Genomic DNA, 26,193 nt, shown 5'->3' with positions numbered 1-26,193 from the left:
ATGAATGGGGAGTTAGCCATTCACTGCCAAAATTGGCACGAAATTATACGATAATTCATGCAAAATTCCAAGTGATTACACAAAATCAGTTGAATTAACAATTTGAAATTATGTGTAGGCAGCTGGGGGGGGGGGGGGGGGGGGTTGGGGGATGTTAAGCATTAGGAAGGCTGTGTGTGTGGGGGTGGGGGGGTGTGTGTGTGGGGGGGGGGGTGTTGTTGGGAGGGAGAGTTCTGTGTAAGAGTAGGATTAGGTTTAGCCATAGTAAAAGATTTAGATTTAAAACCAATATTTTACTATCAGCATTACTGGGCAGCCAAAAGTTCCAGGCACCAGACACGAGCTTTCGAGTCACGACGGACTCAAATGAAGTCTAATGACTCCGGGTGTGACTGCGGGATGGGGTGGGTTAACTTATCCAGAAGTCTTCGGGGATGTCTGCGTACGCGTCATGGGCGTAATAAAAGACATGTTGCATGACACTCACTTCACGCTTCCTCTTTCAAGTCGGAAGAAGGAAGCGCGGAAATTAGTTGTGGAGCGCGGCTTTCATTACACCTATGATGCTTAATGGAACGCAGACGTTCCAAAGACTTCTGGGTAAGTTAACCCACCCCATCCCGCAGTCACACCTGGAGTCATTTGAGTTCCAAATTTGAGTCCTTCTGGATTTGAAAGCCCAGGCCTACCAGGCACCTTTTATATGTGTGCAGGTAGGGGAGGAGTGGGGAAGTCTCCATGGCAACAGGATGCCATCTCCTCCCCATGGCCAAGCTCTCTGTCTCCCCACCAGTGTGGGGCTGTAGCCTGTAGCAAATCATTTTGATTAGGCAGGGAGAGGGAATTGTACTTTTGAGCTTTTGAGTGTCTCACATTACAAAGAAAGACAGAAGTTTGCCTTCTTAAAACAGAAGGTATTTGCTATCATTCAGGTTGCAGTGAGCATATGAGGTGTCCCACAATGCATCATTGCTGAATATGCATATTAACCCTTGTTGTCCCTGTAAGCTAGCCACACCTCCAGAACCGCTGCCATGCAATGAGGTGTTAGCTTGTTAACTGTACAGAGGCATAATAATCCAACATGCATGCAGAACTTCAGATTGACTGATCCTCATCAGTGCATGGCATGGATTAATGTGGCTCTATGGGGTAGGACCTGAAACACCCATCAAGCTCGTGGTGAACCAGGAAGGATTAACTAAGTAAACCAGGACAAGGTCCTCCAGCACCCAAGGCTAAGACACTAAAGTGCGCAACCCCCCCCCCCACCCCTCATCCCTCCCACCCCAGCCGGCACACACTGATTGCTATTAGACTAAGAGGGGCCCGCCCAACACCTTAATCTCTAGTTATCTGGCTTGCAGTCACTGCCATGTATCCCCTTTCCTTATTTCTCTCTGCTTCATACACAATAGGGGACTGATAGATGAGTGAGTTGTGCGCCCCCCTCCTACACTGCGCCCTGAGGCTGGAGCCTCTCACCTCTGCCTGGCCCTGTACAGTATTATGGTGTGATGTTATTGGGAGGGAGGAGGGTGATAGCTGAGGGAGTTGTGCGCCCCCTCCTACACTGCGCCCCGAGGCTGGAGCCACTCTAGCCTCTGCCTGGCCCTGGGGTAAACAACAACAACCCATAGCCTGGCAGCACCATACATTACCCTCTAACACTCACACCTGCCAAACTTTTTATTTTTAATTTTAAGTGACTGATATCTACTGTCCACTCATCCTAATAAATTTGACTCACTCCATCTTTCTTTGTAGTTATACATTTATTGTTGGCTAAAGCAAAAAAAAAAAAAAAAAAAAAAAAAAAAAAAATTCACATGAATAAAAACAAAAAGCAAACAAACATGCAGAACAGTGCAAACAACATTGTGTAACATTAACAACTCTTCCAGTCTCCGTCCCTCCCCATTGGCTTTACTACTTGGCGCTTTGAGTCCGCCAGGAGAAAAGCGCGTTATAAATGTTCTGTGTCTTGTCTTGCTAGTGGCAACTGAGGAGCCAACATAATCCCAGTCCCGTTGTCTGCCACAACCAGCTGCCACCCTGGGGAGGGACCGCCGCAGCTGTGACCATCTCAATCCTCTGAATCCGTGCCAAAAGACCCTGATGAGTTCCAGCCGCATCTGCAGCCCCCTCTTCTCTGTCGGAGCAGCCACTCAGGGGACATAAGAGTGGCCAAAAATCCACGCCACACAGCATCCCGAACCTGTAAGCAAAAACAGAAAACCCGACTTTAAACTGCACATGGTCCACTGGAAATGAAACTGCCAACTATCTACCAGATGCCCTTTTCACAGAATTTCATCCTGCCCAGGATGCATGTAAATCCAATACCTACCAGACTGCCAATGGCCAAGCTTCTTTACCGTTTCCGTGGACAAGCCCAATCCCACCATCTCCATGCTAATCCTAAACTAGTGCAATGCATAATCCCCGCTGTTCAGCCCCAATGCAGCCAAACACTTCATTAAGGCTATAAAATGAAAATAGACAGTGCCAACCCGTCCGTGTGAATCAAACGGTTTAAGTTTGGGACGAACCTCCTGGTACTGACCCCAGACATACACAGGACATGTGGCAGCCCCGTAAAGTATGCACAGGCAGCTCAACCCCCTTTTCCCTCTGATCAGTTTTCAAATGCTGAATTGTTACTATCAAGACCCCCCCCCTCAGCCAACGGTATATCCTCAGACCCCCCCCCCCCCCTCCTATTCCCATTGACTAGCTCACTAACCCTCAGTAGAGATGTCGCGAACGGTTCGCCTGCGAACGGTTCCAGGTGAACTTTGGTGGTTCGCGTTTGCCTGAGGAAGGCGAACTTTCCCGGAAGTTCGATTCACCCCATAATTCTCTATTGAGCAAAACTTTGACCCTCTACATCACAGTCAGCAGGCACATTGTTGCCAATCAGACTGCACTCACTCCTGGAGCCCCACCCCCCCTTATACAAGGCAAGGTCCTTGTGCCATTTTACTCACTAGTCTGCCTGCACTAATTAGTTAAGGGACAGCTGCTGACAGACTGCTAGAGAGAGTTTAGTTAGACTTATAGCCTCCCTCCTCCCTTCCTCCCGGAGGGTCTCATCTTCCAGGGAATTGTAGGCTTTTAAAAGCCAGCTTACATACCTTGGCCGGGAATTGAACTCAGGTCTTGGCTGGGAATTGAACCCAGGTCTTAGTGCTTGGTAGTCAGCTCTCTTAACCGCTATACTACCACCCACACTACATGCTGAAGGCAGCCTAGCATGTACCATTATGATATATCTAGAGAAAAACGAGCTTGCTTAAAGATTTGTAGGCTTTTAAAAGCCAGCGTACATACTTTGGCCGAGAATTGAACCCAGGTCTAGAGAAAAATGAGCTTGCTTAAGGATGTGTATTATGTCAAAAGCCAACTCACATTGGCCAAGAATAGAACACAGTCTCTGTGGCACAATTGGTTAGCGTGTTTGGCTGTTAACTAAAAGGTTGGTGGTTCAACCCCACCCAGGCATGGCCTTGCCTTTTGTGTTCAACAGTTGTCCGAAGAGAACCCCAGATAGCCATGTAGATTCATCTCTCTCTAGTAGGGATGGTCACCGATTTCCGCGGAATTGTATTTTCCGCAATTTTGGGCGAAAATTGGTCATTACGTTTGGTTGGAACGGAATTGCTTTTTCAATCCGGTAGAATACCGAAATTGCCTGTGAAATTCTGCTGGTATCCATTGATGCCATTGAAGTGAATTTTCAGCTTAAAACCATCAAGTCCTAAAGAGAGAGAGAAAGAGCAAGCTCATTTTTCTCTTGGGTATATCACAATGGTACATGCTAGGCTGCCTTCAGCATGTAGTGTTGGTGGTGGTGGTATAGCGGTTAAGAGAGCTGACTACCAAGCACTCAGACCTGGGTTCAATTCCCGGCCAAGGTATGTAAGCTGGCTTTTGAATTCATACAATTCCCTAAGCATGCTCATTTCTCTCTTGGATATATCACAATGGTACATGCTAGGCTGGCTTCAGCATGTAGCATTGCAGTGTGTTGTGTTGGTGGTATAATGGTTAGGATAGCAGCCTACCGAGCACTAGACCTGGGTTCAATTCCCGGCCAAGGTATGCAAGCTGGCTTTTAAAAGCCTACAATTCCCTGGAAGGAAGGGAGGAGGAAAGGAGGAAGGATACACTGCCTGAGCTTGTAAAGCAGTGTAGGCCTGTAATTGAACATTGAATGAGATGTGTGACCTTAAAATAGGGGTTTATGTGAAATCTAGATTTTTGCCTGGGACTTTTGATGCGTATGTCACTCAATCATGTGTTCCTCCAGGGATTAGAACCCTTGAAACATGTTTTCTATCATTTTTCCAGCCGGTAGAAATTCTAAATTTTTAAGTTCGCCTCCCCATTGAAGTCTATTGCGGTTCGCAAACTTTTTGGCGAACCAAACCTTTCGCGGAAGTTCACGAACAGGGTTCGGGAACCGAAAATCGGAGGTTTGCGACATCACTAACCCTCAGAGCCACATTATTATTATTATTATTATTATTATTATGCCAACATATTACGCAGCACTGTACAATAAATAGGATTACAGACAATGATAACAGGGGTGACAGAACAATACAAGTAACAAATCATAGATACAACAATACAGGTAATAAGCGATAAGATACACAACACAATGCAGATAGTAGTACATACCAGATCATAAACTGGAGTGGTAGTGGTAAAATTACCAGTTCCAAATTCTGGGTAAAGTGCACAGTGTCAAGTAAGATACACAAGGGGAGAGGGCCCTGCCAAAAGCTTACAATCTAGAGGGAGGGGTTGGTGACACGAAGGAGGGGGTACAGCAAGAAGTTATTGGCAGAAAGGATTAGGGCAGTGTTGAGTTGATGTAGGCCTCCTTGAAGTAGTGAGTTTTTAGTGCTTTTTTGAAGGTGTTGAAAGTGGGAGCGAGCCTGATGGGCAGTGGGAGAGAGTTCCACAGGATGGGGGCGGCTGTAGTGAAGTCCTGCAGTCGTGCGAGATGCGTGGGGGGTTAAGAGGAGGTCGTTGGAGGAGCGAAGTGGACGGCCAGGTGTATATCTGCTGACCAGGTCAGAGATGTAGGTTGGGCAGGACTTGTGTATGGATTTGTATGCCAAACATAGGATTTTGAAGCCGATTCTGAAGTGAATTGGAAGCCAATGAATGGATTTGCGTAGTGGAGTCGTGGAGACAGAGCGGTGGGAGGAGTATATGAGTCTGGCTGCTGCGTTCATGATGGATTTTAGGGGGGCGATGCGGTTTTGAGGAAGGCCTGACAAGAGGGAGTTGCAGTAGTCCAAGCGGGAGATGATGAGGGCGTGGACAAGGAGTTTGGCAGTGTCTGGGGTCAGGAAAGGCCGGATTTTGGAGATGTTGCGCAAGTGGAAATAGCAGGCTCTAGCTACGGTTTGGATGTGGGAGGTGAAGGAGAGGGCTGAGTCCAGGGTGACACCCAGGCAGCGGGCATGTGTGGTAGGGCGAATGATTGTGCAATTGACAGTGACAGGTCAGTGGGGGGTGAAGCAGCACGTGGCGGGAAGATTAGGAGTTCAGTCTTATCCAGGTTTAATTTTAGGAACCTGGCAGACATCCAAGATGAAATAGCCAAGAGGCCAGAGGATACCTTCTCCATGGTGGTGGAGAGGTCAGTGGTATGGAGGTAAATCTGGGTGTCATCTGCATATAGGTGATAGTTGAAACCCAGAGAGGAGAGGAGTTTTCCAATGGAGGCGGTGTAAATGGAGAAAAGCAGGGGACCAAGAACAGAGCCTTGGGGGACCCCAACTGAAAGTGGGAGGGAGGTTGAGGAGGAACCATTAAAGGAGGTCTTGAAGGAGCGATTTGAGAGGTAGGATGAAAACCATGCTAGGGCAAGGTCTTGGATACCCACAGATTGCAGGGACTGGAGAAGCAGGGATTGATCGACAGTGTTGAATGCTGATGAGAGGTCTAGGAGGAGAAGGATAGTGTATTTTCCTTCGGCCTTGGCAAGCGTGAGGTCATTGACGACCTTGGTGAGGGCAGTCTCGGTGGAGTGGCCTGGCCGAAATCCTGATTGTAGGGGGGTCAAACAGGGAGTTGGAGTCAAGGTAATGGGTCATGCGTTGGTGGACTACACGCTCCAGGAGTTTAGATGCAAAAGGGAGTAAGGAGATAGGGCGGTAGCTGGATGGAAGTGAGGGGTCTAGTGAGGGTTTTTTTAAGTAGGGGAAGTACAGTGGCCTGTTTGAAGTCAGAGGGGAAGGTACCCGTGGAGAGGGAGAGGTTAAACAGATGTGAGGACAGGAGCCAGAACAGGGAAGTGAGGACGGAGGCATTTGGATGGCACAGGGTCTAGGGGGCTGGAGGTGGCAGGAGAAGTGGCTAGGAGACGTCTGACTTCATCCTCTGATTGGCGTAAAGGCAGTGAGTGGTGGGTGGGGTGAGGAATAGGTATTGGTGGGAGAGGAAGAAGTGGTGGAGTGGAGGCATGAGATTTCCCGTCGGATGGTGGCTATTTTGTCGGTAAAGTGGGTGGACAGATCAGTGGCTGAGAGGGCGGAGGTGGGGGGAGGAGTGGTGGGGTTAAGGAGGGAGTTGAAGGTGGCGAAGAGGCGCCGAGGGTTGGAGGCTTGGGATCCGATCAAGGCAGCAAAGTATTTTTGTTTAGCATCAGTTAATGTGGAATAGAACAGCTGCAGGTTGGCCTTGTACACCAAGAAGTCGGAGTTCAGGCGGGATTTCCTCCATTTGTCCTCATAGGTGCGTGTCTGTTTTTGGAGGTTGCGAGTGTGTGCATTGTGCCAGGGCTGAGGGTTGATGGGACGGCTGGGGTGGAATGTGGGGGGTGCAGCAATGTCTAGGGCTGCTGAAAGGGCCTGGTTGTATTTGGCCACGGCTTGGTTTGGGCAGGTAACGTTTGGGAGGGTGGATGTGAGGGAGTGGAGGGGGTTGGCTAGCGCAGTTGGGTCTAGGTTACGCAAATCTCTCTGCCAACGACCTGAGGGTGGTGGAGGGTGGGGGGGGAGCATGATGGGGAGATGGAGAAAGTGAGAAGGTGATGGTCGGAGAGGGGGAAGGGTGTGATGTCCAGGTTGGGGAGGGTGGCGGATTTTGAGAGAATCAGGTCGAGAGTGTGGCCAGCACGGTGGGTGGGGGAATTGGTGTGTTGGGAGAGGCCAAGGGAAGTAGTGAGGGAGAGCAGTTGAGAGGCTTCAGGGGAGTAAGGACTGTCCATGGGGATGTTGAAGTCTCCAAGTATGATGGTGGGGAGGATGTGTGGGAGCCAAGAGGCCAGGTTGTCCAGGAATTGTTTAATGGAGGTGGATGGGGGCCGGTAAAGGACTGCAATGACTGCTGGAATGGGATGGTAGAGGCAGATAACATGTGTCTCAAAGGAGGTAAAGTGTAGGGAAGGGGGTGGCGTGAGGACACGGAAAGTGCAGGACGGGGAGAGAAGCAGACCCACCCCTCCCCCAGACCTGTTCTCTGGTCTGGGGGTGTGACTGAGGTGAAGCCCCCCATAAGAGAGGGCCGCTGCAGCAGCAGAGTCAGAGGGGGTGAGCCATGTCTCTGTGAGGGCAAGGAGGGTGAGGGAGTTGGAGAGGAAGAGGTCATGGATTTCAGTGAGTTTGTTACGGACTAATCTAGCATTCCAAAGGACGCAGGAGAGAGGGGTGGTGTGCTTGTGAGAGGTCTGGATGGGAATGAGGGAGGAGAGAGAGTGAGTGTGGGTGCGGGAAGGAACTGTGAGGGGGGGTGGAGACATGTTTAGAGTGGGGTGTGCATGGAGTCAGTGATGGAGTGGTATGGGAGAAGCGTGGGGCTGGAGGGCAAAATGGGAGGCTAGAATTAAATGAGGGGACCTTAGTGAGGACTAGGTGGTGAAGGAGCAGGTGGAGGAAGAGCATATTGTGATATGTAGATAGTGGAGGAAGAAGTGTGCAGAAAGGTGGAGGAGTCATGGAGTTTGAGAGTAGGGAGAGATGGTTTGTAAAGGCTGAGATGTTTAGCAGTGTTTAAATTTGTAAATAATGCAAATACCTCAGTGCTTAATGCTGCTGTATTGCTGGTGAATTCTGGTAAATTCAATTAGTAAGATCCTTAAAGCGATCCTTAAAATGCGAGCCGACAATCGTCAAAGCCGATGACATAAGACACCAGTGCAAAGGCCATATGAAACAATATAGTCCACCTCCCCAATTTCACCCATCACCCTGAACATACCCTTCAGAATATCCCAGGTCACCAGCCTTTCATCCTCTGGTTTATTATTCTTCTTCCAACCCTCCTTGGCCTGCCATGCAACAAAGGATTTAGTGATAAAAACAGGGAACACCAAGAGCCCCAATAGTGTAATTCGTACTGGACAAGGTGGCAATAAGTTTGTATTGCTAGATACTCACAAGTCAGGGTCACCAGCAGGCAACCACTGTAAAGGCAGGTGGGGAGATTGTCCTGACCCCACTCAGGATTAAAAAGTCGCTCTCTGTAGACAGGAAGAAAGGGCAGCAACCCTCCACCAAGGGTGGACTCAAAATTGTATACAATGAACAGAGGCGCCAAAAGTATAAGATTAGATTAAATGAGCTTAAAAATTTAAATGGCAAAATTGGAGGAAGTGGTGGTCTTACCTCCCTCAAGCAGACACGACAATGACTGCGATTCAGACAGTCAAACACATTTATTAGGAACTCCAAAAAGAAATGCAATGCGTTTCGCAGGTTCAACCCCGCTTCATCAGGCAATATAGGGAGGAGTATCAAACAATCTGCACAAGGATTCAAGTTAAGCGCCTCTGAGTCAGAGGCGCTTAACTTGAATCCTTGTGCAGATTGATACTCCTCCCTATATTGCCTGATGAAGCGGGGTTGAACCTGCGAAACGCGTTGTATTTCTTTTTGGAGTTCCTAATAAATGTGTTTGACTGTCTGAATCGCAGTCATTGTCGTGTCTGCTTGAGGGAGGTAAGACCACCACTTCCTCCAATTTTGCCATTTAAATTGGTTTTTAAGCTCATTTAATCTAATCTTATACTTTTGGCGCCTCTGTTCATTGTATACAAAGGATTTAGTGAAGTTAGGCCAACCCTGCATTTAGCCACCTTATCCATGCCCGCTGGAGAAACGCTGTTCTCCATCCAGTACCGCAGCAAACAATGGAACTCCTCCTCCCGGCCCACAATATTCTCCATGGTCCACACCTTATTACAACAGCCAAGTGCTTGGAGCCACTGACTTAATCCACAGCCACAACCCCCTCAGACCTTCCAGACAAGGCCCCACCCCATCACCAAGGTCCAGAAAGGATCCTACTTAAAATGAGACAATGCCTTCAGCAATCCATGACTTTTCCCAGGAATGTGCACGCCAGTAAAGTGATTATTAAAGCACAGGCAAGCCAACACAAACCAATGTAACACTCGCATGACTGGTGGGGATCCCGACTTCAAAAGCTGACACAGACATTGTCCAACCGAAAACAAACCACTCTTAACTCCAGGGAGAAGTCATCTGGCTACCCTATATACTATACTAGGGAGGAGGGGAGGTCCTCTGTTTAAGTGTGACTACTTAGATATGCAAGACTACTGAATATACTTATTTGGAGGCATATGACCAATTCTCTTATTTTTTTCTGTTTTTTAATCTTTAGCACCTAGCTACTGTATTTTATCTGGAGGCATGTGGCTACTGGATTCTTTTGTTTATAGGTTTATAGGCATGCAAATACATAATTATCTGGAAGCATGTGACTTTATATTACAGCACATGGCTACCTAAAGAGGTTCTCCATCCTAAAATACAAAATTCTGCAGCGCTGCTGTGATGAAGTTATAATGACCTGCGGAGTCTCGTCCCACGAATCAGCCCCAAAGATCCCGCCTACCCTTTCCTCCTACTCCCTGCAGTAAATAACTTGGCATTTTTTTCTCAGAGGAGAGAGGGGAAGGTGGAGCCAGGTGCCAGAAGTGGAGTGATGTGGGGGTCTTCAGGACGGCTTTGTGGGACAAGACACTGCAGGTAATTATAAGTCATTACAGCAGTGTTGCAGGATTTTCTTTTTAGGATGGAGATCCTCTTTAATTATCGTATCTAGGAAGGCTATGGCTATTTAACTGCTTGAGGACCATACCCCCCTCCCCCCAGTGACCAGGCCATTTTTTTCATTTCAGTACTCTGCAAAGCCAACTTAGCACACACAAAAGAGTCTTCCCTCCTTTTCTTTCCACCAACAGAACTTTCTGTTGGTGGAATCTGTTGCTGCCAGATTTAGTTTTTTTTATTGTAATTGTAATTTATTTAATAAAAAATGACTTAGCCTATTATTTTTTATTTATATAGCACCAACATCTTCCGTAGCGCTGTACATAGTACAAACAAATAATGGGGAACAAATATACAGAAGAAAAGAAATACAAGACACTGTACAGTCATGGCATTGAATAGAATAAATACAGATACATACATAGTTGATATGTAGTTGGTACATATGCATATGTTAAAATTACAGCAGTATGAGAAACACTAGGAGGAGGTCCCTGCCCTTGCGAGCTTACAATCTAGAGGGTAGTGGGGAGGAAACAAAGGGGAAGGAAACACCAGGATTAGTGGGTGAGCCAGTGTGCCTTCAGTGCTGCCTATAGCAAATTATAGGCTTTTCTGAACAGGTGTGTTTTCAGAGTACGTTTGAAGGTTTCCAGACTCGTGGCATGACGAACCGGCTGAGGGAGAGAGTTCCAAAGGAGAGGGACCGCCCGTGAGAAGTCTTGGATGCGAGAGTGAGAGGAGGTGACTAGGCTGGAGGACAAAAGGGTCTGTGAGGAACGGAGGGTCCGAGCGGGGAGGTATCTGGAGAGTAAAGAGGAAATGTATGGAGGCGACAGCTTGTGTAGAGCTTTGTATGCAAGTGTGAGAAGTTTAAACTGGATCCTTTGGGCAACTGGTAACCAGTGGAGGGATTGGCAGAGAGGGGCTGCCTCAGAGGATCTAGAAGAGAGGTGGATGAGACGGGCCGCAGAGTTTAGTAGGGATTGGAGAGGTGCCAGTCTGCTTTTTGGTAGACCACAGAGTAGGGTGTTGCAGTAGTCAAGACGGGAGATGATTAGGGCATGCACAAGCATTTTAGTTGCTTCTTGCGAAAGGAAGGGACGGATTCTGGAAATGTTTTTGAGATGGAAGTAGCAGGAGGTAGTTAAAGTGTTAATATGTGGTTTAAAGGAGAGCTCAGAGTCCAGAGTTACCCCTAGGCAACGAGCTTTGGGGGTTGATGCTATTGGGGTGTTCTCTACATTGATTGGGACAATGGGAGGTGGAACAGAGAGTGAAGGTGGAAATATCACAATCTCCGTTTTGCTCATATTGAGTTTAAGGAAGCGGGATGACATAAATGTAGATACAGCGGATAGACATTTGGGGACTTTTGATAGTAGTGTGGAGAGGTCTGGGGCAGAACAATAAATTTGGGTGTCATCAGCATAGAGGTGGTATTGAAACCCAAAAGAGCTTATTATCTGTCCCAGGCCATGGGTGTAAATGGAAAAGAGGAGGGGTCCAAGGACGGACCCTTGTGGTACTCCCACAGACAGTGGGCGTGGAGAGGAGTTGGTATTGGCATAGGAGACCATGAAAGAACGTCCAGACAGGTAAGAGTTGAGCCAGGAGTGTGCTAGGCCCTTGATTCCCAGTGTTGAGAGGGTCTGGAGAAGCAGGGTATGATCAACAGTGTCGAAGGCAGAGCACAGATCTAGGAGTATTAGTACCGAAAATCTGCCTTTGGCTTTAGCAACTAGGAGGTCATTGGCAACCTTAGTGAGAACTGTTTCTGTAGAGTGTTGAGGGCGGAAGCCAGACTGGAAGGGGTCCAACAGGGAATTAGCAGAGAGAAAGTTAGACAACTCTGAGTAAATGTGGCGTTCCAGCAGTTTGGAGGCAAAGGGAAGGAGAGAGACTGGGCGGTAATTAGAAAGGGCAGTAGAGTCTAAAGAGGGTTTTTTGATTAGTGGTGTTATCTGATAGCTTGTTTAAATGAAGAAGGGAAAGTGCCAGTTGAGATGGAAAGGTTAAACAGTGTTGTTAAAGCAGGAATGAGGGGGGAGGAGAGCTGGGGGATAAGATGAGAGGGAATAGGGTCTGAGGCGCATGTAGTAAGATGAGCTTTAGAGATTAGTGAAGAAAGACGCTGTTCAGTTAAGGCAGAGAAGATTGTTAGCGGGGAGGAGGTTTGAGTGGGTGAGTGGTTATGTGGAGAGGGATAGTTAATAGTAGGGGAGCTGCCAGGAGGAGAGGAAAAAGGAAGAGGTGATTGGACCGGTGAAGAGGGGTGCTTTTGAAAGCGGTTCTGTAGCGTTTCAATTTTGCTCACAAAATATGAAAGCGATAGCTTTGTGAGCTGCTCCAGGGAACAGCCAAGTGACAGGGCTGTCCCCAGTACAGTGCTGCACTAGATTGCAGCTCTGTACAAAAAAAAAAAAAAAAAAAAAAGGGCTGTTTCTTTCCCCTGTAGCCTGCCAGCAACGATCACAGCTGGCAGGCTGTTTACCGAGCAGAGCTCTGTCACTCAAGTGGGGATGCACATGCATGATCCGCTAATCTACAGCTACATGACCTGACCCCAATGGATAGATTGCATAAACAGCGACTGTATACATGAAGAGGAGTGTGAACACAACATATCCAACAAGCCCTTGTCAGGCATGTTCCGGGGTCCACATGCAGCAATGGTGGGACACCGGAGGCTTTGCAGGATGCAGATTCCCCCTCTCTTCCTAGGCATCTCTTGTCCTCAGTCTGCCTCGGGTACAATTTAAGTGTTCGGCCAGCTTATAAGTTGTTCAATTGATGAAGTGATTTATATTGGGCTGAAAAATCAATGATGCTCGAGCAGGGTGGAAGATTTCAGCACATTGCACAAGTATGTCCAATTGTCTGTCCCATTGCTACTTCGATCGATAAATTTGTATCTTATGACTACCAGTGTGTGGGGCTGTCACCGATATCTTCTCAATAGAAACATTTTGATATAAAACAATCTATTGAGCGATTAAGAACTCGATGACTGTATTTGGTTTGGGTGTGTAAACACCCTCTGGAAAAATACACAGGAGACAAAAGAAGGGAGCCCAATGGTGTGGTACGTAAAGACAAGTGATAATCATGGAAGTAAAAAGAACTACTCACAACGGTGGGTTGCAGAGGGGCAACCGACCGCAGGAAGCAGGTGGAGACAATAAACCGACTCCACTCAGGGACGGGGGTCACCGGGGATCTAGACGTGGTCACACTCCTTCGAAAAAAGAAAGGAGACAGATCTCTACCATGGTGGAACCACGGACACTGTCTCCACCCCTCAGATGGGTGACGTGTGGGGGTAATGGGTGCACCATTTGGGTTAAAAGAGGCGCCCTGGTGTGTGATCACGTTTAAAGACAGTTTAAAAAGGTAATGAGGTAGCTTACCCCAATGACGACAAAATCTCCAAGCTAAACCTATCACTTAGTTCGGCACTGCTATTGGCCTGAGGAAGCGGGCTCAGACCCGCGAAACGAGTTACCTGTGCGATCACTAAATAAAATCTTTTGTTACAAACATTTTGTCATCATTGAGGTAAGCTACCTCATTACCTTTTAAACTGTTTTTAAACATTTTTATCACACACCAGGGTGCCTCTTTAACCCAAATAGTGCATCGATGACCGTATGGCTACATTACTTTCATACAAGAACCATGGTTGGCTTCACGATGTCACAGGATCAGTCCTGGACTGACCCACGTCTACTGATCATCTCCCATGTATGGTAGATGCCTTAAAGTGAATGTTTACCAGAAAAAAAAAAAAAAAAAAAAAAAAAAAAAAAAAAAAAAAAAGAAAAAAAGTCAGATACTCACCTAAGGAGAGGGAAGGCTCGGTCCTAATGAGCCTTCCCTCTCCTCTCCCGGTGCCCAGTCCCGCGCAGGATCCCCCGTGGCAGTATTCGACCAGTTCGGTCAAATACTGCCACTTCTGCATGCCTTCGGGAGCACTCGGGCTCCGGATGACGCGGCCGCTCCATACTACGCATGCGCGAGCGCCCTCTATGACGCACTCGCGCGTACGTAGTATGGAGCGGCCCGTCTTCGGAAGCCTGAGTGCTCCCGAAGACCTTCGAAGTCCCTGCGGCGGCGGACGCGAACGGGAGAGCCAGCGCAGCACCGAGGGCACCGGGAGAGGAGAGGGAAGGCTCATTAGGACCGAGCCTTCCCTCTCCTTTGGTGAGTATCTGACTTCTTTTTTTACCGGTACCCATTGGCTTTAACCTACAGAAAGCACCAACTCCATAAGGCCAGAAACCCACTAGGAGCATTTTTTGTGAGCGCTTTGTGATGTGAGAAGCTCTTGCTAATGTAATGCTATGGGTGTGATCCCACTGGAGGGATGTGATTTTATAAACATCCCCCATAGCATTGCATGAGAAAGAGCTTTACAAATCACTGGCGCTTAGAAAAGGCTGCTAGTGGGATAAGCCCCTAATCACTATCACTGGTAATCAGCTTTCCTGGACCATGGAAGTGCCAATGCTGGTGGTGCCATCTGTGGGTCATGGCAGCTACCACAAAAGGTGAGAGCCATTTCTGGCGGTGGTGGAACAAGAGTGTTCAGGGCGATCCTGTAAAAGACCACACAGGGAATTCAGCTTTTCCTTTTGGTGTCCTCTGGAAAGTGCCGGCTGCTTACCTGGTAGCAGTGTTCCGGCGAGTCCTCCAGGACGGCCCCTCCTGAGATTGTGTAAGTCCCCCCTCCCAAATCGGAAACACCTTAAGAGAATTAAAATAATTAATTGATGCAGTATAAATCCCACCTCCTCACAATCTCCCACAGTTTATGCAAAGAGAAGAATAACGAACCACACTCCCCTTATAAATAAAAGTTAAAAAAGTCAGGGTTGGGAACTAGGCGGCCGTCCTGGAGGACTCGCCGGAACACTGCTACCAGGTAAGCAGCCGGCACTTCCTCCCTTCGTCCTCCAGGACGGCCCCTCCTGAGATTTAGCGAGAAATTTACCCTAGGGCGGGATGACTGCTTGCAGAACTTTACGACCAAAAGATTGGTCTTGAATGGAGGAGTTTAACTCCGTAATGCTTAACGAATGTCGAATGCCTGGACCATGTCGCAGCCCGACAATCTGTTCCAAAGAGACTCCCGACCTTTCTGCCCATGACGTCGATAAAGATCTGGTCGAGTGTGCTGTAATATGAGCAGGTGCTATTACCTGAGCTACTGAGTAAGCAAGAGTAATAACCTCCTTAATCCATCTAGACACCGTAGCTCTAGAGACCTGAACTCCTGTTCTAGAACCTCCGAAAGCTATCAGAAGGTTAGCTTAATTTCTCCAGTCCTTGGTTCTTCCCAATGGGACATGAAGTCTAAGATGCAATATAAGTACCACCTCATTCTACCTATCCTGAGTGCATTGAAGATTACCTTGAATCAGTAGGAGATTTAGCAATGGATTTAGGTGGGATATATCCATTTGTTGTGGAGGTTACGTGGAAAACTAATTACCGGTAACCATACTTTTTGGCTTCTGCTTGCCTACACCATAGGTGACCAATGAGAGTTAGAATATAACCTCTTCTCAGGATAGGACCACTCCAAGGATTGATTTCTTGGTAGATCCAAAACGATAGAGCTTTATGAATGTGACATAAGAGGCCCATGCGGTAGCTTCACCCTCATATCCAGTGAGCTTAATTTCCCTCTTTTTTAATTGAGAAATTAGCACATAAGGAAAAGATAAAGATTCCCTGATCCTTGTGGAAATCAGACCTAAGTTTCGTAGAAATAAGAGCGGTAACCTGAAATCAATTCTATTCTTCAGGACAGACATGGATGGTGGTTAAATGTATTGGGCCTGTATTTCTCCAATACACCTGGCCACCGCTGTCACCACCAACAAACATCTAAGGACTAAGTCTGTATAGTGATAGCCTTACTAATTCAGACGAATGGCAGCCTCACTTTAGGATGAGCAGACTGTTGGAATGTAAGTATACTTGAATTCTAGTCTCAAGTACTGAAGTCTAGTAAAGACGAGATACAGGGTCTCTTTAAGCAGAGTTTCTCGGAGAGAAATGATACAGTCATGTACCAGGAACATGTCCCTGTTGGAAGGCCACATAATGGGTTATCAGGTCTAACTGCCCCCGACAGTAGACGGACACCGTAAACAAAGCCAATATTTACAAAACATTGCATTCTTTGTAACTAGGTTATAAAGCAATGGCTTATTAATTAATAGAGGTGGGTCACATGCCCATGCCAACACAAGAATGCTTAATAAAGCCCTTTGAAAGGTGAAGAAGGCTGTCTCCGCTCTATCCCCTGTATGCTGATGAGTTTCTGGTGCCGGAGCAAAAGGTGTGTGGTGCTGTTGCCAATGGCAACCAGCATATAAATTCTTACACAGACCATGCCTTCAGATATCGAGAGGCCACTATAAAAATGGCCTGACCCTGCTTCACAAAGATCATCCAAGATCTGCAAGAACAATGGCACCTTTACCAAAGGTAGGGCTACAGCAGATGCCAAACCTGTTTTGGTCAGTCTGACGCAAAAAAGAATACCTGTGGTCTGATCCTACATCCCTTTTCGAAGTACCCTTCAAGGGGGAAAAAACAAAAACGTATGCTCCCCCCTGTGCCGCAAAAAAGTGTTCACACTCTGGAGAAAAAAAAAAAAAAACGAACAACATTGTTCCAAGCAGAAACCAGGTAGCTGCAAATTGTCAAACATTTGTTTGGACACCAGTTCTGAGATGGTTGTTTGCAACTCAACCTACATGTTAGAATAATATCCCTTCCTTTGAGATAAGCTGATCTCAAGGAAGCACCTTGTTCACTGCCCAGCAGAATGTCTGAGCATAGGAAGTTTAAGATTATGGGTGGACTATAAGTCCCACTTGTTAGTTTAAATTGAGTCACAAGTGTAATTCCCAGCGTGAAGATTCACGAATCTGTTTTCCAACCGATTCTCTCATTTCTGGAGAGTACTCCAGACTGCCAGTAGATTAAAGAGAATATTTTCTCCAGTGAAGCACACCTGTCATGCATTTAATTGAGATTCAGATGCCCTGTACAACTCCATAGTCTTGCATCTGTCGTAATAACGAATGGATTTTATAATTCATTCGATTGCAGATTTGGTTGAGAAGTCCATTTTTAGGGAGAGTGTCACTGGATCTGACATCCAGATCGATTTCTCTATCCAACCACTGACATAGAATTGCTGTTTGAAAGATTTTGTAGACAGCTTGTGCATAAGCAACAACTGGAATACAGGCAAAAGGAAAGACATAGCTTGTCTGTGACCGCCTTTGCTCTGAAGAACTATCAGAGTGTTTTTGATCCAATCCTTTCTGCAGATCCATCCTAAATACTCTACAGTTGTAAAACAACCTGCATATTATCATAGGTCTTCATTTTCACAGCTAGGTAAAGCTAGAAAATATCTTCTGTATACTCAGATTGCTGCTATTAAAATAATGTTCTTTCATAAAGATCCTGGGAACACTTGTAACCCATCAAGGAAGTACTCAGGACTGCAAATGAAAAAGACTTGGGATTGAATCCTGAATTGCTGCCTCAGCATTTATGTTGCGCTTCTGTCCCGACGGACGGAAGGCGTCTGAGCTGCAGCCATTAAGGTACGCTCAGTAGGCAGTAGCAGTTCCAAAGAGCCTCGCCCAAGGACTCCTTACCGAACAGGTGTAGGCTTTCTGATCAGGGAGAGCTAAGGTACTAATCCCAGTCCCCAGTGTCAGAGGTAGAGCCCTTAACCACCACACTAGCCACTGTCCCTTTAACAAACTTGCCATCAGAATAACTTATGCATCAACCTTGCATCTATTTATATGCAAAAAACAGTGTTGCATTTCAAATGTCTATGTGCAGAATCCCTGCACATAAGTAAAAACACATCTGCTAATAGCTTGACTCCTGTGCATATTCCCTGCACAAAATTATCTTCTGAAAGCACACCTGCTACCAGCATTATCTGAAAAGAGCACTTGCTATTGCAAACAGAATGTCTGTGTATAATTATTACACACCATTGTTATCTGAAAATTAGCTTTGCAAACTGAAGGTTTCTGTGCATATTTTTTGCATGTAATTCTGCATTGCATTCAGAACCCTGCATTCAGACTATGTGCCAATCCCTGAACATAACTCCTATCTGAAATGCACCATTGCATTCAGAATATCCATGTGCTAAACCCTGCACATAATTCTTATCTGATAAGTAGCATTGCATTCAGGATCTGTAAAGCACACCTGCTGGCAGATAAACTAAGCATGCATATAATTGTCTGAAAATGTATGCACACAAATCATTAACAGAAAACCCAAACTTGTTATAACATTTGTGCACAAATCATTACATGAAAGTATAACTGCTTTCAGAATATTATGGCCAACCAAAATATGTATGCATGTATTTGCATAATCCGCACCACAGCCATTCATTGTAATCAGCCATGCTTCAATCAAAATGCACAATCCCTGATTGTGGAAAAATCTACTTTGAGACCCAGATTTAAATGATTCCAACAATCAAGCAATTGATTATGTATATGGCTGCTCCCCTGTGGTATGAACGCTTGCATTCGAGGGAATTGCCAGAACAAAAAGGTGTAGCCTGCATAGGGCAAGAGGGTAAAGCTGCCCTGAAAGCTGAGAAAGTTGTAGCCATTTCCTGTTTCATGGGTTTCATCAGGTCAAATAAAGCTACTGTGGTACTTTCAGGTCCAGGAGCATAAGACTTAGACTTGATATAACAGACCAAACAAAGTCTTAGAGGTTCCTTCAGGCAACTTGCAACCACATTTAGTACATCAGCTAGACTTCGAAGTGCTTTTGAGTTTCTGTAGTACAAAACAACTCAAACACCAAGAGTCTTACTAACATGTACCCATTAACAATATGACAGGAGTCTGCAATAAACACTGCAATGTGTTTGCTTACCAGTGGATGTGACCTGACTGCTCAGTCTCACCAGTTGCAGCACTCTCCTGAGCTTCTGTGGTGGGCCCACTTGACTGCACCATGACCCCCTCAGAGCTGTAGCGTCTGCGTGTATAGCGTGGCCATGGTGGTTTACAAAACTCGCACTCAGCCGTCTAACACGATCAGTACGCATGACGGTTTATGCATGACGCAGTACGCACCACGCGCTCACGCGTATTCAATGATGCATACATGCAACCTATCATGCAAACTTGCGTCATATTCGGGCATGCGGAAAATCCGGCATCTCTGCTTACCGCCGCCATGCCCGCAGAAAGTATAATGAAGAGAGGGAACCTCTCCAGTCCCCTTCATTCAAAATAGGAAAAAACAGGTAACCTCCTGCTTAGCTTCCTATTCTAGGCCGCACACCAGTAACAAGCCTAACTTATACTTTACAAAAAAAATAAAAAAACAAAGAAAAAACAATAAAAATGGTGCAGCAGGTGCCAACAGGCTCCCCTACTGAAAGGAACAACCTTCCCTGGTGCTTCCGTGGTGAGGTCTGGGAAACAAACAAAAAACTGTGGGAGATTGTGAGGAGGTGGGATTTATACTGCATCAATTAATTATTTTAATTCTCCTAAGGTGTTTCCGATTTGGGAGGGGGGACTTACACAATCTCAGGAGGGGCCGTCCTGGAGGACGAAGGGAGGAAGATTAATTACAGTCTATGCGATGTTTTGGGTTTTTTTTTTGTTTTTTTGTTGTTGAGCACGACAAGCCAAGTGGGAGACTTAAAGAGGACATGTAACTTTAAAAACGACCCCTGGGGGTACTTACCTCGGAAGGGGGAAGTCTCTGGATCCTGTCGAGGTTTCCCCTGTCCCATGGTGGCAGCACTAGAGGTCCCCAAAACCACAGCCAACAAGGAAAGTCAGCTGTGGAGCAGTAGCTCCTGCAATATTTACTTCCCCAGCTCCAGCGCAGTAGCGGCTCTATGCTCAGGGAAGGTCAATATTTACATGGCCACCATTTGGTTATAGGTCCTCTGTAAAGGTTTTTGTGGACTATCAGTGGTCTTTAAAGCTGCAAAACCTCCTGAGCGGCGCAACACTCAGGAGGTTGATGGGCCATTACAGTCCCCCAGGATTAATCCAACTGATTGCATGACTACAAAGGGCTTAGCTAGCAGGTATAGGTAGCCGGCACCCCCCCCGATCCAGCCACTGTATACATTACCCAGCCTGGCTTCAGCGATTGGCTCAGCCTCCCCGCACAGCTCCGGTCTCTCTATGGGGCGGATCGGGTCTGCGCATGACGTGATGTACGATCCTCCCCATAGAGAGACCGGAGCTGTGCGGGGAGGCTGCGGCGATCGCTGGATAAGGTATAAGCGGGGGGGGGGGGATTCTGGGCGATCGGGGGGTGCCAGCTACCTATACCTGCTAGTCTAGTGCTAGCTAAGCCTTTTAAAGCCATGCAATTAGTTGGATTAATCCTGGAGGACTCCTGAGGTGAGTGATCGGTATGTCCAACACATTGTCAGGCATACCGCTAAGGAGATTAACTAGTTGTGTCTGTGAGGCTGCACATGTTAGTGTTGAATGTGACATTGTGAACAGGTGCAGCAAGCCTACAGTGACGTATTTAGGATATAGCATTAGGAGTGGGGAACGCACCAAACAATGTAAATGACCCATGTCTTCTGCTCGGCCTCTTGCCCTAGTTACATCACGTTACATAAAAGGCTTCAGCTAGCCATAACAGATTTTCTTACCTTCTCCAGAGAGACGGGAACCTCATCAATAATATTTTCAAATCCATTCAAGATGGTCCATTTTGTGTTTATGAGATTTACATTGATGGATGCTTCTGGATTCAGAATAGATTTAATCACCTTCTCCAGAAAGGTGGGAACCGCATCAAATACGTTGATCCTCAAGCATGGTGTCCAAGAGTACTGTACTTATTCAATTTGTGTCATACCCCAGAAAGGAATGCAATAACCTTGACTGTTACCAAGGCCCATATCTGCTAATAGACACCTTGTCCTGTTCTTAAAGTTTTTCTATTCTGCTCTTAATGAAATCCCACCTCGAGTTCTCTTTATGTTAGTGGGGCACAGAGGTTAAGCTCCTCACTTGGGTGCATTTTGAAAATATTCTATTGATGTCATTAGGTTGACATTCTTTGCTTCTTCTTTACCTTTACACACATCTACAAAAAAAAAAAAACCAAACAAAAAAAAAAAAAACAATTACTATAGGCATACAAAAGCCAGCTTCATAATATGAAACCAGATCAGCAAACATAGTACAATTTGATAGCAAAGCCTTGTACATTTAAGTTAGCAGCCTCTGCTGAGAATCTACCTTGTGTACAGCAGTCCCAGATCTCCTCTGACACAGCAAGAGATCAGCCTGGCAAATGGTCTTAGCCAACCACAAGCATGCTTCTCTTACTCACCTTACCAGCTCTGTCTTGCCATTGTTTCCCTCCGCCCTCAACAGCAGAAGAATACTTTGTTAGCGTAGAGGCTAGATAAGTGCCTGTACAGCACTGGGCACCACACGGTTGCTGAGGTTGAAGTATGTAGGCAGGTTAAGGGAGAGGTTGCAGGTGTACTTTCAGTTAAAGCATGCCGAGTATACCATGAACAAGCCCTTCCCTGTCAAAATGCTCTTGTACATGGCCTGTAGCTGTCAGAAGAAGAGGGTCCTGGGTGGAGATGGCCCGAACGGTTCGCCGAATGGTTCCAGGCAAACTTTGGGTGGTTCGTGATCGCATGCGAATGCAAACTTTCCCAGAAGTTTGGTTCGCCCCCATAGTGCACCATTAGGGTCAACTTTGACCCTCTACATCACAGTCAGCAGGCCTGTTGTAGCCAATCAGGCTACACCATCTCCTGGAGCCACCTCACCCCTTATATAAGGCAGGCAGTGCCAGCCATTATAGTCGTTAGTGTCCCTGTAGTAATTAGTGAAGGGAAAGCTGCTGGCAGACTCTTCGGTTAGGCTCTTGTAAGCTTGTTAGCTTGCTCCTAGCTGATTCTTATTCCTAAAATAGCACCCCACAACAGCTCTTTTGAGAGCTAATCTTGTTTTTTTTTTACCCTCCACCTTCCTTCCTCCTCCTCTCGTTTTGTCTTCCAGGGATTTGTAGGATGCCAGAAGCCAGCTTACATACCTTGGCTGGGAATTGAACCCAGGTCTGAGTGCATGGTAGGTAGCTCTCTTCACCACTATACCACCAACACTACATACTGAAGCCAGCCTAGCATGTACCATTGTGATATACCCAAGAGAAAAAAAAAATGAGCTTTCTTAGGGATTTGTAGGATATCAAAGGCAACCTCACATACATTGGCCAGGAATTGAACCCAGGTCAACTGCTTTGAAGGTAGCTATGCTCAACACTATACCACCAACACTACATGCTGAAGCCAACCTAGCATGTACCATTATGGTATATCCGAGAAAAATGAGCTTGCTTAGGGATTTGTAGGATATCAAAGGCAACCTCACATACATTGGCCAGGAATTGAACCCAGGTCAACTGCTTTGAAGGTAGCTATGCTCAACACTATACCACCAACACTACATGCTGAAGCCAACCTAGCATGTACCATTATGGTATATCCGAGAAAAATGAGCTTGCTTAGGGATTTGTAGGATGTCAAAAGCCAGCTCACATACATTGGCCAGGAATCGAACCCAGGTCAGCTGCTTGAAAGGCAGCTATGCTCACTACTATATGCTGAAGCTTCTTGGAGCAGACTTACTTCCTCCAAAAGACACATACATCCCCATAAAAAAAATCATTCAACTGCATGCACAGTCTCTGTGGCACAATTAGTTAGTGCATTCAGCTGTTAACCCGAAAGGTTGGTGGTTCAAGCCCACCCAGGGACAGCCTTGCCTTTTGCATTCAACAGCTGTCCAAAGAGAACCCCAGATAGCCATGTAGAATCATCTCTTTCTCTCTGGGCTTGAACCACCAACCTTTCGGTTAACAGCTGAACACACTAACTGACTGCACCATAGAGACTGTGCACACAGTTGTTGCTAAACGATTTTATGTGGATGCATGTGTGTCTTGAGGAGGGAGGAAAAAGTCTGCTCCAAGAAGTTTAACGCCACTTTAAACAAAACCTGTATATATCAAATTTCTACATATATTTTTATGATCCTTTCATGATGACAAAGGCCAGAAATAAGTAGGCAAAGGAGTGCCCATTTTTCAGTACGGCTAAGCGGTCTCACTCACTTTTTCCTACAACGAAGCATCTGCTATACTGCAGCAGAGTGGCGCAGTGGAAGCGTGCTGAGCCCATAAACCAGAGGTCGATGGATCGAAACCATCCTCTGCTAGGCATGATTTCATTTTTGCACCTCGCTTTATCGCATGGGCAAAACGGTTTCCATAGCCCTGTAAGAGAAAGTGTAATAAGGGTCCTGCCGTAACATAGATATTACGGTAGCTAAGACTACTCCTGGGCCTTTCTTGTAGTTGGAGATGAGTGAACTGTGACACCGCACTTAAAAAAAACAGCAAACAGAGAAGCTTCCCCATATTGGAGCATTGGATTTGGTAAAGTCTTAAGCCAATGTGTTGTAAGGCACAAGTAAGCTTTGGGTTAGCAGGAAAGGTTGCATGGCCACCTAGCTTTTCATCCTTCCCACCCTTGCCCTGGAATCTTCCAGACTTCATAGTGCTGTCCTTTGCTGTGTGTGTTGCACCAGCATCATCCAGGGGGGCACATGATCTTTCTGAAGTCTTGAATTGAAGCCTGTAAGCAGTATCACCATGTGTCCCACTGCTTTCATCTAGCAAATTAGACAAATAAGCAAGCTCATTTTTCTCTTGGGTATATCACAATGGTACATGCTAGGCTGGCTTCAGCATGTAGCATTGGTGGTACAGTGGTGAGCATAGCTGCCTTCCAAGCAGTTTGCGGGGTTCTTCACGACCCCTTAAAACATCTCTTCCATCACTTTTCTGGCCAGCATAATTTTATCTAATTTTCCAAGTTCGCCTCCCCATTGAAGTCTATTGCGATTTGCGAAAGTTCGCATGAACAGATCTTTCGCAGTAGGTTCGAACCTAAAATCAGAGGTTCGGGCCATCTCTTGTCCTGGGCTATGAAACTCACTGTCACATGTCTCATCTTCTCAGAGTACAGTTGCGCCTGATGACCAGCTCTAACCTTAACACTAAGTTTTAAATCTTACTTCCTCTTGCCCTATTCCCCAAAACAAAAGCCTTTACCCAACCAACGCTCACATAGGTCATCTTCATACCTCGCCAAGTAATAAACCAGCGTTCAGATGCAGAATATCAAACTACATACTGGGAGCTGTAACAGGTACAGTGAAGGAAAGAGAAAACGCAGGGGTACCAGGAGCCCTTATGGTGTATTATCGTCAGATGGTTTAAATAAAAAGAGTAGTAGATATACTCACAAGTGTGGGTTGCTATAGATGCAACCACTTCATCAGGCATGTGGGGAAGTCCCGTCCCCACTCGGTATTTATAGAGACTTTCTCTCTGACTACTACAACTACCTCATCTACAGGCCTCTCCCCTGTCCACTGCTTTAACATCCGCACCCGCAGCAGGCACTGGGTTTTCACTGAATTTGATCAGCACTCCAGCTACAAGCAAAGCATCCACTGGCTTAAGTCTTGGGCTTACTGGCTCCCTTTATCAAAATACAAATCCATCAATTGCAGCACCTTTATTTGACCTGAGAAAGCGGTTTGAGCCACAAAACGCGTTGTCTGAAGTGCTTATGTTTAACCTAATTCTTCACCAAGTGAATTCTCCTTATATAAGGGTACATTTGAACATACTACAAGGGCGCCTCCTATCCTTCTCAGATCATACTACATAGATTGGCCACAAGCAACTGCTGTATAAAAACACCAGCTACCACCAGTAAGGCCTCTTTTCCACGGGCAGTTAAACTGTACTGAGCAAGTGGTTGCCAGGCAGCAGCAAGCAGTTGCGAGAGTTGGAGAGGCATTTCACTGCCTATCAACTACCCGTGGAAATGAGGCCTCAGACCACATATTGGGCACCAGCATTTGGATATAAACCCTATGCAAAACCTGGCTAGAATACAGACATACATGGGTGCCCACTTAGAGCTGCTATGCTGCATGGGCTCTATGGCCACTCTAAGGGCAGGTTCGCAATTGTAAAACCAGTGTGAAATTTCAGCAGTTGTGCCACCGGCGTAACTACCGGGGATGCGACCCCATCAGCCGCAGGGGGGCCCAGGGCCCCTTTAGGGCCCACCCACCGTGTGCAGGGGAAGCGCTGCCACCCGCCCGATTCTGGACCCCCCCAGCCAGGTGTTCAACTGGCCGCAGCGTCTAATAGACGCCGCGCCAGTTCATTCCCCGCAGCCCCCCGGGGAGGCAGAGCAGGGCTACAGGAAGATGGCTGCCAAAGCCCTGCACTGGAGACTATTTGTGTCTCCAGTACAGGGCTTCGGACGCCATCTTGCCATAGACCTGCACTCTGCCTGTCAGCACGGGAGATGTGCTGCAGGAGTATCGTCGGGGGACCTGCGCACCAGAGGCTGGGAGAGGAGACTTCTGCCAGGTGAGTGAAATTTTTTTTTTTTTTTTTTTTGGCAACTGCTGCCCACGTTACAATTTTCTGGTGATTGCTGCCCACATCATGATTTACAGTGAAACGCTGCACCATTATGATTTGGCACCTATAGGGGGGGGGCATCCTAATATTCGTAGGGGGGCCCAGTGATTTCCAGTTACTCCCCTGATTTGTGCATGCAGCACTTTTGCAATTTTATACAAAATCTCATTAAGTCACTAAACACACCTGTAGCTGCAAACTAGCTCAAATGCATTTACAATAAACACATTGGTGTCAATTCTGGTAGGGTTATCAAACCAATGACCTCATGTGGTAATTACATTTAGGCCTCTTTTCCATGGACTTGATAGGCATTGAAATGCCTGGCAACTGCTCGCTGCTGCCTGGCAACTGCTCGCTGAGCACACAGCTCAGCAGTCCATGGAAAAGAGGCCTTAGCAATTCTGGTAGGTTTTAGTCACGTTTTACCTCATGAGGTAATTTGCATTAATTTTACTGAAAGTAGCTATTCTCATGGAAATTAGGGGGCATGTTAGCACATAATTTACTGATCAGTTGAAGACCTGCCTGTACCTGGCAGTAAAGTCAATTT

The 26,193-nt window shown here is 46.6% G+C and overlaps 1 protein-coding gene and 1 long non-coding RNA gene across 3 annotated transcripts in view; one reads left to right on the top strand and one right to left on the bottom strand.

Moving 5' to 3' along the window:
* Positions 1–1,807: 1,807 nt before the first annotated feature.
* On the bottom strand, positions 1,808–24,923 carry LOC137525256 (uncharacterized). The gene is made up of 3 exons (XR_011022901.1): positions 24,440–24,923; positions 20,755–21,194; positions 1,808–2,218 (listed from the first exon to the last, which is right to left on the bottom strand). It is a non-coding gene; the product is annotated as an uncharacterized lncRNA (long non-coding RNA).
* Positions 24,924–25,520: 597 nt separating this feature from the next.
* The window catches only part of LOC137525255 (titin homolog), a 106,110-nt gene continuing 105,437 nt past the window's right edge, over positions 25,521–26,193 (top strand). For both annotated transcript variants that reach the window (XM_068246280.1, XM_068246279.1), the window contains exon 1: positions 25,521–25,586. In XM_068246280.1, the coding sequence (XP_068102381.1) occupies positions 25,522–25,586 (65 nt within the window). In that variant the 5' untranslated portion in view covers position 25,521. The remainder of the gene's footprint in view (positions 25,587–26,193) is intronic.

This window comes from Hyperolius riggenbachi, chromosome 7 (genome assembly GCF_040937935.1).
Source record: "Hyperolius riggenbachi isolate aHypRig1 chromosome 7, aHypRig1.pri, whole genome shotgun sequence".
Classification (NCBI taxonomy): Eukaryota; Metazoa; Chordata; class Amphibia; order Anura; family Hyperoliidae; genus Hyperolius; species Hyperolius riggenbachi.
Note: the sequence above shows the minus strand (reverse complement) of the source record. Positions and strands in the feature narration are given on the sequence as shown.